Here is a 12815-nt window from a genome sequence, read left to right on the forward strand (position 1 = left end):
GCAACTTGGAAGCGCAGCCCAGAGCCGGCGTGCCAGCTCCTTGGCTTCCTCCCAGGGACAAGCCCTGGGTTTAATACCTAAAACCCAGGCACAGCGCTTGCTGAGCCTGGGACGGCAGAGGCCAAGGGGCGGGACGTGTTCTGCCAACACCGCTCGCTGCGATCACAGTAACACAGAGACTTTGCAAAGTCGGGGTTTCGCAGAAACAGCTTTCCCCAAGTATTGATTTCATGACGTACGCGACAGTCCCGCTTGGCGGAAGTTTCCTGCCCGCGGTGACCACACACGGACAGCGGAAATGCTGCTAGGAAAAGAGACATGCCCTTACTTTCTCCTTGCGCCAGCTCTCCACCACCTCGGCGTCCGTGCTGCGGCTGTCGGCGGGGGCCAGCCCCTGTGCCCAGGCGGACAGCTGCCCTCCGAGCCGCTGCACAGCCTCCTCCAGCCGCCCGGCCTGCGACGCGAACTCCCGCTCCGACAGGGCCATCTGGCTGAGCAGGTCCCGCAGGCCGCCCTGGCTGCGGCGGGCGCTCTCCTCCCACTGCCGCCAGTCCGCCTGCAGCGCCTGCATCTCGGCCGCCAGCAGCTGGCACCCTCCCGCCGTCGTGCCGCGCCTGGCGGCCGGAGCCAGCGCCTCCACTCGGCTCAGCCGGCCCGCGCCGCTCTGCCGGGACTCCACCAGCTCCTGCGGGGCGACATTGCCATGGTAACCCGGGGGCCGCCACATCGCCACCGCCGCGGGCGGCGGGGCCCGCCCGGGGGGCTCGTCCCGTCCCGTCCCGTCCCGTCCCGTCCCGTCCCGTCCCCAGCGCCCCCCACCGCCCCGAACCGCGGCTCCCTGACGGCAGGGCTGGGAACCGCCGGCAGTAAAAACCCAGTCAACAGCGTGCGGCCCTTGCGGGCATTAAACAGCAGTTCTGAAACTGTCTTCAGCTTTGGAGGGAAGGGAAGAGTGAACGTGCTTTAGATACGAAAAATACTGTTTAGGTTGAGATGCGGAACATAAAGACTTTGTTGTGATCTTTTGTGTAAGAAATGCTGGTGTGTAGCTGCTCGCAGCAGTCGCAGAAACACAACTGTAGGTTTCAGCCTGCTTGTGACCTGTGAAGTACCAGAACTGGCTGAACATTTTTTTTGAGTATATGCTTTTGGTTTTGTTTTCGGAGCTAAATTCTTTCTATGACATCTTCATTTCAATCTCACGCATCTCATACAAGGGAATCTTGGGAGTTTTCAGTTTAGGAAACTGGAGAATGTATAAATACAATCCCAAACACTGCACACTACAGTCACGTTATTCCTTCTCTTGTTCATCTTACGAACTAGACGCTGCTAACTCCTCCTTTTCCCGTTTTACAGATCAGGAGTTTGAGCACAAAGGAGACTGAAAATTACCCCACAATGTACAAAAAAATCTGTAATCTGATCTTGGGGATTCTAAATCTTCATCTAGCATTCAAGTTCACTGTGCCACACTGTCATATTTAGGAGCAGAGTAAAATGCTGCTGGCATGGATATCTGAACGTAAACACCAGGCATGGTCAAAACATGTAGCCTGATTTAGTGTTGCATTCAGGAATATGCAAATTTCTTAAGCAATCAGATGTATAAGAATAGGTGTCAGGCTAATGAGAGTATACACAGGGAGGCAACTCACATATTTATACTGTATTTGAGAACAATCCTTGTGCTGCTTTACACATATCCATTTCAAGCAAAGCAGGAAAGGTTATCTCTGATATAGACAATTCTGCTCATGGAGAAAGCATATTTGGGGATGAGGAAAGAGAAGTATTCATTAATCAGCTAAGCCACATTCTTCTGTGATGCCACTGGGCTTCCGCTCTTGCAAATTGTTTCCATGTGTGCCGTGGTTGACTTAAGTCTTATTATACTTTTACTCCATCTGCTAATATGAGAAGGGAGTCAAAAACAAAGCACAGCTTGGAAAGCTTGCACTGAAATAAAATCACTGTTTAAAAAAAAAAAAAAAACAAACCAAGACCACACAACTGTTTGACTGGGTTTTTTGGGTTTTTTTTAAGCATAGGGTCTTAATTGCAAAAGAAATCCTGAATGCTCACTTACATTGATTTTAGCCAGCTTTTTCTGTATAGTTGGTGTGTCTCCAGATACATCTGACCAGCGGTGAAGCTCTTCCTTTGCAGAATGAAGCCAGTCTGTGAATTCATGCACAGCATCCAGATAAAGCAAATGATCTTTCACGATATCTTCCACTTTCCTCATTTTCTCCTATCAATCAGATTAAAAAAAAAAAAAAAGAACAATAAAGTACTTAAATACTATGCTGCCTTTAAGCATGCAGTGCTGATTTGACTCCACAGCATGCGTTTGAATAGTGGATACGGTATAGCTTGTGGCATGAGAACAGAGTGCTACAGTATGAAAGGTTTGACTTGGGTTGGTCTGGACAAGGATTTTCTGCTGGAGCAGAAGCCTTCTGAAAATATATGCAAAAATATACTTTAACACAGTCTAATGTATGGTTTAGTAGATATCAGTGCTGCAGCTATGTCACCCTGGCATGCTTTTCCCAATACACCCCTGGGAGTGTCATGCAGATCACCCATGAGCACCCCCAGGATGCAGCATTGTTGTCAGAAACACAGCTCTCAGAAGCACCAAGTCTCTACAGATGCTAAGCATAGTCATGGAGATGTCCCATAGGAAGACCACTAACAAAAACTTCAGCTGTCCAGAAGTCCAAAATGATCTTATGGTGCTGAGACACATCATATCACATCACATCACAAATGGTGGCAGTCCCCAGCCACCTACCCTGCAGTCCTGGAAGATGCTTTCTCTGACACAGACATGCAGCTGCTTCCTGGCTCCATTTTAGCTTTTTAATGTAAGCTTAGAGTGGGTCAGTTTATCTTAGTGTGACACAGTGAAAGAGTACAGTGGTTGAGATTTGCCTTTGGTCTGACTGAGTAAACTTGTTGCTATATTCTTTTGGGATAACACTAATGAGTATTTATCAAAACTAACCAAAACTGAAATGAGCTAATCAAATAGATTTTTACCCCTGTGTAGATACTCTAATCTAGATTGAAGTGTCTTGAAGCCAGTTACAAACTAAACCACCTACAAATTAAACTCAGTTATTTTAAAGGTTGAGTAACTCAACATTCAACAGATACTATTAAAAAATAAGTTAGATTAGCAGGACCTGCTGTTCCCTCTGAAAATATTCATCATAATCTCTCAGAATGTGTCACTGTCAACTAGACAACAGATAGTTACTAGCTAAACAAAGAAGACCTAAAGTAAATCCTCATTTTTTATACTTTAATGCATTTTATGCAGCAACAGGATAAGAAAATGTCCACATGCACCTGACTCTAATCAAAACAGCCTCCTAGGGTAGCAGAAGACTCCTGTGAAAGGAAATCATGCATCCCTGTGTTTACTGCTCACACCAAAATGTAGCACCAGTACAAGGGAAACGTGGAGGTAAGGTGTTTCACTCTCATAATCTGGTTGGCAGAAGGTCTCAGTGAGCTCACATGTTGCTCCTTAGAAACCAAAGAGAACATCTGTATTGCATGTGCAGTTATTAGTGGCTTGAAACACCACAAAATATGGGCATGTATCTTTTTGACAATACGATTTCTCTTGTTGACAATGTTTCCTGCTCAGGTAGGCATTTTATTCTTTCCTCTCTAGGTAAAAAAAAAAAAAAATGCTAGGAATGAATGAAAATAATTAGATTATAATAAATGTGTCAGAATATCAGAAATACTGTTGTGTATATAAGAAACTATGAACAAAATATATGGCCTTCACTTTTCCAAAATCATCATCCTATCAATTTCAACTCTCAATACCATTTTTGCATTCCATTAAATTTTAGTAAACTGTATTCAATGTTTTTATTAGACTGAACTATACCAGAGGAAAGATTGTTCACAGTCAATCACTTAGGCAATCAGTTAGTTACTAAAAATACAAAACCCAGAATTTTTAGCTATATATAATGTCTAAACATTTTACTTCTTTGAAATAGAGATATTTATCTTACCTTGGCTACAGTTGTGATGTCATTAAACTGGGTTTTTAGTTCTTCTTGAGCTGCATCTCCAAAGGAATCATCCCCTGTTTTTTCGTGTAGTTCCATAGCTTTTTCAAAGAGCTGCTGTAAATCACCCGAGTGATCCTCTATCTCAGAAACAATAGCCTGGAAGTGGTCCAGCTGAGCAAACTTCTCCTTCAGACCAGTCTGTGGTTCTAAAGGCTGTTCCACTTCATGATCCAAATTCTCCAACCACTGTTCCAGCTGGTTTTTCCTTTCCAGATAGTCATTCCACTTGCTAATGACAGAATCTAGGAAGCTTACATTAAAAGAAACAAAGTGAAGATGAGAACTTGAGAACTTTTAAACAGTTTGTGGGAGTGGGGGGTGGGAAAGGTTCTGCTTATACCTTAATTGTTACACTGTCTATGGCCATGCACAATAGGTTTAGAATTTACTTTTTCTTGTCCATCTTGTTTTTGTTTCCTATATTAACTTGCATCCAAGTAATTTTTGAATTCCTGTGGCTTTTGGGCCCGTTTGTAAAACCAACATAGCTGCTTCCCTATTACAGGTTACATGAGCAATCTATCTCCCTCAGACTAATGAAAAACACATTTCAGTGTCTGTTCAGCAAAGTAAAATATGGAACATTACTAGAGTTCTTTATGATCAGAGTAATAAAATATGCAGCAGCCTATGAGATTGCTGTCAATTAAGAGATATTCTGGCAAGCTTTGAAAGAAGAAACCCATTACCTATAGTCTCATTTACAACTTATAAGAAATATTCCCTTGCTTTTGCTAGTAGATCACTATACTTCTCTGGGATTCATATTGAGGAATGTAATTCTCATTCCACTGGGCTTAAGATTGAGAAAGGTGCGGTAAGAATTTAACTCAAAATGCCATGGTCTTACCTAATCTTAATAATAATTTATGATAAAAATTGTGTGAAATTTGAGAGACATCATAAAGACAGCCCACTATAACTTTCTACATATAATTACATTACAATTTTGGTGCAACTAAGAAAATGGCACCACTTTCAGTCATTATATTCTAAGAAAAATGTAGACAAGCAATAGTCTTCAATCTCTTGAAAAAGAAACAGGTGTGATAAAGAGTCCCAGAAAGTCCACAGAGAAATTGAGAAACATCAGTCTGTCTACAACAGAAATGATGGATGCCTTCAAATACACAAAATTATCTCATACAGGCAATTAAAAGAGCCCTTCCTTTTCCACAGATCAAGATGAGATGAAATCAGCTTAATATGCAATAAAGATCATTTGGAAATGATATTAGGATTTTTTTTAGATTAAAAAAATATGAAAAACAGAATTGAGAAACCTTCCCTGGGTTATGGATGGAAAAGGTAGATAAATATCTTTCACATGTTCTTGGTCCTGCCCAAAAAAAGGCTCCAAAACTCAGAAAGTGATTTTTCTAGATTTTTCTCTGTATGAGTTTGTATGATTTTTATGACTTTTGAAATTACTGTTAAGTACCATCTTATATGAAATTTGATTCATCTGATAGGGACAATTAATTTTTTTTTCTTTTTTTTTTTAATAGAAGGGCGTATTTTTTCCAGGCAATTTTGGTTCTCTCTGATAATGCAAATTTCCTCTCACATACCAGTAATAAATGAATGTACTCCTACATGCTGTAAGGTACCATCCTCCATAAGCAAAGATGGCAGGGTCTGACCTGTGTTTCCCAGGGGTTCTTACCTCTGCCAGTTCACTGAGGTACTGATGATGTCATTCCATACATCCTTCAGTGTCTGGAGCTCAGTTTGTATCACTTTTTGTCCCTCCTCATTGCTGCTTTTAAGTGCTTGCTCTCCTTTGCCAATGGCCATGTTCAGCTTAACCTCACCATCACCTTTGAGTAAGAGGATGTCCTGTGAGGCAAAACAGGTCAAAATATCAAATGTAACCTGATGAGAAATGAGAGCTGTCATTCTTTCAGCAGTGAACACCATCTTCTCTGAGCTCATCCATTCTTAACTGTCATATTCAGTAGAATTCCTAGGCACCTTTTCTTCTAAGGGCCTGTACCTTGCTACATTCAAGTGATCCAGCAGTTTTCACCACAGCTATATAGGGTTTTCACTGCATTGGTCAACCTAAAATCCTGCTCACATTGCAGCAGATACTGAGTAGGTCAAGCACTGCACAGTAAGACAGCACCTCATAGCTAGAAGGAACCCTCAGGAAAGCTCACGTCAGATCTCTTAATGACCTTCCTATTAGATGTTTATCTAACCTCTTCCTGAAGACTCCCATGACACACACACCACGGCCATGACAGAGAGACCCTGCCAATTATTCAAAGGCCTCACCTTTATTAGAAAGCTTTCTGGGACCTGAATACACATTTTCATAGTTCATTATTTCTTATGAAATGTAATACATTTGTTTCCCTTAAACTTCACCCTGTTTTTTTCTACCTCCCATCCCAATTTGCCAAGATAACCTTAAATTCTGATCCTCTTCTTCACAACTGTTGAAAGAATAAATTACAAAAATATACCTTTCCCACTGAAACGACCCAAACCCAATATTAATCTTGATGTGCAATATCTAGTTGTATCCTTCTTTACCTGAATTTGTGTCAGTCGTCTTTCCAGGGTGGCTTTGCTTCCAAGAGTGCTCTGCGATGATGCCAATTTGTCTTGAACCTCTTTCACCCATGACCACATACTCTGCAATGCCTCCTCAAAAGTGAGATGCTCTTGGAGTGCAAGCTGACATGTCCTCAGCTTCTCCTTGACACTTTTGACCATGTTTTGATAATTGGTGAGATGTTGAGAAGCCAGACGTACTTCCCTCCCAGCACCATGGCCTTCTTCATTTAAAGTCTGTGCCATTTGAGAGAGCTGATCAAAAGAATCCCTGAAAGAAAATGATGAGACTAAAAGTTTCAGAAAGCATGAAGTATTACAGCCACTGCCAGAGATTACAAAGGCTGCTGGCATAACACTTAGTTCCACCACTGATAAGAGTTCACAGCTAACTGAAAAAAATAGTTAGGAGGCACTGAAAGAATATAAGCAGCATGTACTAATTTATATCTTTTCTTGTGTTTAGTGCCACTTTTTGCAGAATTTTGGTGCTCAGAAAGATCACACTAAAATTTTTGTGTCAAACATTTAAATTAGAAGCTATGTTAGTTTTCTTTTCAGCAGTCAAACTTTCCATTTCTATATGAACTGCTACACTTCTGTACCTTCTAAGAAGTTTGTAATCTTGAACAGGTAGGAAAGCATGATGGAAAGGTCATTTGTCCAGGACTAGACAATGACCAAGATTCAGTACAAGGGTCAGTAAAAGGGATTAAAACTGGGTTTATACAGCCTCTGTTATCCCAATATACTTGATCACCCTTCCTGATACCTGCTGACTAAAGGGAATTTACATCAGACCAAAATGTCTCACATCAGTTTCAAGGCCATAGGAGTGATTGGTGATTCTTTTTAAGATGCTGTGAGACTCTGGACAACTGACTACTATTTTTTTCCTACCTTCACCAACCCAATACAAAATAGAGAATTTGAAAACAGCTCTATGTACTCGAAACGGCAATTACTTCATCATCTTCTGGTTAAGTCTGAATTTCAGAAAGATTTCACAGCTAATGTGGATGCTTTTGAGTTCTTTCATAAGGTGAGCTATATGTGGAAGGGGATTCTGCTAATCTGGTTGGATCTGAATGTTACAGGACAGAAAAAAAAATTAAAATGGACATAATGATAAATGTAATTTTTACTGTTGCTTTTAAAAAGCAATATTTTTAACTTTTATTTTTAAAACGTGTATTTTTCAGCTTCCATTTATTAATGAAGTATGATAAGCTTTTATTAATTTATCAAGAGCAAATACTGGATTTGGTTGAAATTCATTAGAACTAGAAGTATCTGGATTCAGCCTCTTTTCACAGTGTATTTTCCAACACATTCCTCTAGCTTTCAAAAACACACTTTACCCCAAGCGTTTAATTTTATTTCTGCCCTAATAGAGGAAACAGTGAGAGTATTTTAGAAAATGTATTTTCAATATACCTTGAATTCATCAACTCTTCCAGGAACTTTTCCACTTTTTGGACCTCCTTTTTCTTTTCAGCAACCAGATGTTTGTTCTCTCCTAATGCTTCTGTGCTTATTCTTTCTTCCATGTCATGCATCCACAGGGCAAGCTTCTTGTACTGATCTTCAAAGCTATGAAGCAGAAAAATACTCCCTTAAAAAGTACTTCTCAAGAGGAGTAAAGTTGGAAGAAGTTAATATCCACAAGAAGTTAATATCCACTATATTCGAGAATAAGAGTTGTACACAAAACATAATTCCACGGTGACTACTAGCCTAAAAATATTCAGCAACTCTCCAAAAATGTTCAGGAAAATCATGGGAACTACAGGGAGATCAGAAGCCTCCAAAATTTAAAGTGACAGTACTTTTATTTATTACTAGATTCAATAAAAGGAGACCAAAAAAAGCTTTTTTCAAACTCTTACCATAATTTAGACTGAGAACAAACAATGGGTAAAAGTGAGCTTTTTTCAGCATTTATGTGTAAAGCACCTGAAGTGTTTGTTGTGCTTTCAATTTCTCCTACAGAGAGGAGAACTGGAATCCTGAGGGCTCAGAACTCAGCAAAAGAAGTTCTGGCCCCAGTTTTGTAAACCTTTTTTCTTATATGCAGGCACACTATCTTATCCTGCTGTTCTACCCATTACTGCAACACTAAAATGGCTTTAAATTAGCAACAGTTTTGAATCTAGTTAGATCTGAAAATATTTTAACTCTCAAAATCCAAGCCCTAAGCAGTAATTTAAGGGTGTTATCTTCTTGCCTCCTTAGGAAATATGTCCATTTGGAATGGAACAGAGACATGCTGTGTAAAATGCATACTATCTGCAAACTCCAGGGCAGAAATGAACTTCACTGCACATTTTCTGTCCAGAAAATGGCATTTAAATTACTGGAATCCCAGCTGCTGATTTGGAGTTTCATAAGCTACTCAGAACTTCTGCATATATGATCCTGACCTTTCATCCTTTAACCAAATCAATGCCCTTGGAGCAAGACCTGTTGATTTGTATTTATCAGAGAACTTCAATTTCTCTTAAATATTTCCAAAGCAAAAAGCAAACAGGATTAGAGCAACTGGAAACAATTTTGTATTTTACCCTGCACTTTGGAGGCCAGACCATTTCACGGTCACCTATTAGTGACTACTGGTATTACTCACTTCCCCAGGTGTGAGGCACAAGCTTCCAGGGCCTTCTTGTCATGCAGACACTGGTTGAGAAACTCCTGGAAGTTCTGGTTAGACTTTGCTATTTGCTCCTGAATATGGCTCACAATTGGTTCGGGCAAACAACCATATAAACTTTCTCCTTCCTTGCAGGCAGCATCTAATTTTTTCTGTCCTTCACTAATAGAATCCAGCACACCCTGTGCAATGAAAGAATATAAGATTTGATAATTAAAGATATACAATATTTCTGTGAGAAGTGGTCAGCTTTCTCCAAGAAGGTGAGAGCCATGCCTAGCTATGGAAACATTTTCTAAGCAGATAGTTCAAATAAAATTTTATTAAGTGGTGCTGCAATTAACAGCACTCAGTTTTCTTATTTGATCCCAAGGTAGTCATGGCTTTCTCTGAAGTTTAATAATCTCTTGAAGATATTGAATATTTCAGGAATTACGGCTGCTTACAATAAGTATCTGCCACTTATGTTCTGTCTCATCAAAAGCATATACCTACTATCTTTGACATACCAGTATTAATCTGAAATGTTGAATAATTAAAATTGCTATAAAAATAGGAAAAGAAAAGAAAGAAAGAAAGAAAGCAAAAAAGGAAAAAAAATATAAATAATCAGAAACAAGAATAATATAGTTACACATAAACCTTCCATAAATTAAATTCTGATCTCTCAGAAAAGAGACCAGAGTTTTCACTGTATTCCTTCTACAGTACATACTGCTGCCTCAAACCATTCTTATATTACCTTTTTTAAAACAAAACCAACAAGTGTTTTTGCATCTACAAATTATTTTACAGATACAATTGGTTCCTATACTAACTTGCTAATTACTGGTTGTTTTAATTTAATTTGTTTACTATACCTGCAAGTCATGTAGCTTTGCCTCTATGGCTTTGCTGTCCCCAGACCTGTCAGATGATTCTTTTACTGCAGCCTTCACACCAGAAAACCATTCCTGGAATTCTTGCATAGAGACTTTAATAAAAAAAAGTATAGAAAAGAGAAATTTTTTTTTAGATACAGCATTATCCATAATATTATGCAGCTTTTAAAAAAATTCTTTTATCCTTCAGGAACAGTGTACAAAAGCTAACAGAATAAGTCTAATTGTCTTCAATAACCTTGGGAGTAGGATTAATTTCCCAAGAAAGTAGACGTTTCCACTGTAAAGATCCAAATTTGAACTGTCTTACTAGGCTGCCCTTGACAGTCAATTTCAGTTTATGATACGTCCCAATTTCATGATGGATAAAATTTAAATCAGTATCTCAATAAATAAGATAAAACATTGCTTACTTTTCTCCACTGACTATCCAGGGAGCCTGGGAAAGATTTGAGATGGGTATTTTTACATTATAAACACCTCCATTTGGTTATATACCTTTCTTTATTGCAAATAAACAAAGTGCATTTATGAGACAGAGGTGAGTACTAATAGTGAGGAAAGGTGCATTTTCATGCATATTACATGGCTAGAGTTGAATTCTGTTTATGCAAATGCTTTGTTTCATAGCAGTTATCCAATGAACATTTGGCAACGGGACTTTTTGAGAGGCTCCATACAAAAATAAAGTTGTAATTTCAAGTGACGTCACTGGAAACTCTGGCAGACTCCAGGATGACTCACGGCTGTGGGCTACTGGCTCACTGATAATTAACCAGCATGAGGACTCACAGAGAAAATGTTTTTCCAGGGACTCCTGCATCCTGGCCTGTGTTCTGGAACAGAGCAGATTCACAGCTTCATACTTCTTTATTAACAAAGTGACAGTGCCACCAAGAGCTTCCAGCTCTACTGAATGGTATTTGCGACAGAGGCTGTTGAGGGTCTCCTGGGTTGAGTCAATGCTGCTTTGCTGAAGCTGAAGGTCCTTTTGTGTTCCCTGAAAATGAAGTTACAACATAAATACGATGTTTATAAAGAAACAAAAAAACTGTTTTTTTTTCTCAAGCATTCCTACTCTTGCCATATGTTCTTTCCTCCTGTGCTCTATAATTCATCCCAGATACAATGAAGGGAAGAGGCACTGGATCACGTTTCCTGAATTTTCCAAGTGAGATGAATCCTTGAAACTAAAGGGCCATTACAGAAATGTGAAAAGTGTTGTTTCTCATGATTTATTACTCTTTTATGAATAAACAGATTTCAAAGCATACTGAATAGTACTAGGTATTTTCAGCAATGTCTGAAGGTACACATGGGATGCAATATGACACTGGTATTTGTCAGGACTTCCGAATGAGAGGGATTTAAAATACAACTTGAGTGAAACATTTTCTGAAAATTAAATGGGAATTGGCTAGTGTATCAATATCAACTGTGCTCACAGTTACATACCTCCATGTGATTTGTCATGTTATGATGTGCATAACTGCATCCAGTCAAGAGAGCACTTGGATGTAGAAAAAATAATTGCTATATATGATGACCGAGGAGGACTTCTTGGGTAGAAGTTTGTGTTAAAATTGAATTTGGAACAGTGATTTTTACTGTGATGTGCTATGAGTTCATAATTTATTGCGAGGGAATCAATGCACCTGCAAACATGCTGGAGCAATGACCAAGTTCAATGCAACAAAACCAGTTCTTGCCACAACAAAGACCTTATTAGTCATTAAAAATTTTTAAAAGGTTTGTATAAAGTTAATAAATCAGAACTTTTGTTCATTGGTGCAACTTCCTAAAAATTATCACTGTATTATTTGCTAATATTCTAGCAGCTATGCAGGAGATACGCATTTTTTTATCAAAGGAAAATTAAGTATAAAGCTCAGAAAAATAAATCCCCAAAGATCAATGCATATGGAAAACTATATTAATTTTCTTCAGCACTGACCTTTAGTTTATTTAGAGCTTCAGGATCCAGGTTACGTGCACAGCTTAACAGTGTCTCTTCCACTTGAGTAAGCCAGTCTGTCATCTGACCAATCAGTTTCTGTAACTGCATCTTTTGAGTACTGAAATCTTTCAGCATCTCTTTTGCTGTCTCTGATAATTCTTTGGCATGTTCCAACTTCTGCCTCACATCTGATTCTATGAACTAAAACCAAAATGTTATATATTAAGGCATTTGGTAACAAAAATGTTTATTATGGTAAATGCTGATTAGCAAAATGGAAGGCGGGAAAGTGGCACACAATGATAATTTTGCTCTCTTTACAGCTTCAACTGGAGATACTTACATACCTACAAAATTACAACCATTCAGGATTCAGTCTCTTAGATATACAATAATCCAAAGAAGGGATACTAACATATAAAAAACCAGACTGTAAACTATTGCAGTTATTATCCATTTTTGAAAAATTAAACAGTTGATATTTTCCCTTTACTAATTTGCCATATATATAGCTCAGAAAAAAAAGTCTGTTGGAGAGTGAGTCTTAAGAACACTGAGGCTTGAAGTATCTAAGTGTAAAGGCAGGTGAAAATTGAAGACATTACAAAAAATAAGCTAGAATCCTGTCCCCTAACCTGTTCAAAGACAGGAATATGCAA

At 39.0% G+C, this 12815-nt stretch overlaps 1 protein-coding gene across 1 annotated transcript in view; it reads right to left on the reverse strand.

Annotated features, from left to right (window-relative positions):
• The window catches only part of SYNE1 (spectrin repeat containing nuclear envelope protein 1), a 291206-nt gene that overhangs the window by 150724 nt on the left and 127667 nt on the right, over positions 1-12815 (reverse strand). Inside the window, exons 46-55 of the mRNA XM_062490036.1 lie at positions 12154-12357; positions 10992-11199; positions 10179-10291; positions 9295-9500; positions 8106-8261; positions 6648-6939; positions 5773-5945; positions 4047-4356; positions 2090-2254; positions 329-685 (exon numbers count right to left, since the gene is read on the reverse strand). Coding sequence (XP_062346020.1) covers positions 329-685; positions 2090-2254; positions 4047-4356; positions 5773-5945; positions 6648-6939; positions 8106-8261; positions 9295-9500; positions 10179-10291; positions 10992-11199; positions 12154-12357 — 2184 coding nt within the window. The remainder of the gene's footprint in view (positions 1-328; positions 686-2089; positions 2255-4046; positions 4357-5772; positions 5946-6647; positions 6940-8105; positions 8262-9294; positions 9501-10178; positions 10292-10991; positions 11200-12153; positions 12358-12815) is intronic.

Source organism: Cinclus cinclus, chromosome 3 (genome assembly GCF_963662255.1).
Source record: "Cinclus cinclus chromosome 3, bCinCin1.1, whole genome shotgun sequence".
In the NCBI taxonomy this organism is placed as follows: domain Eukaryota; kingdom Metazoa; phylum Chordata; class Aves; order Passeriformes; family Cinclidae; genus Cinclus; species Cinclus cinclus.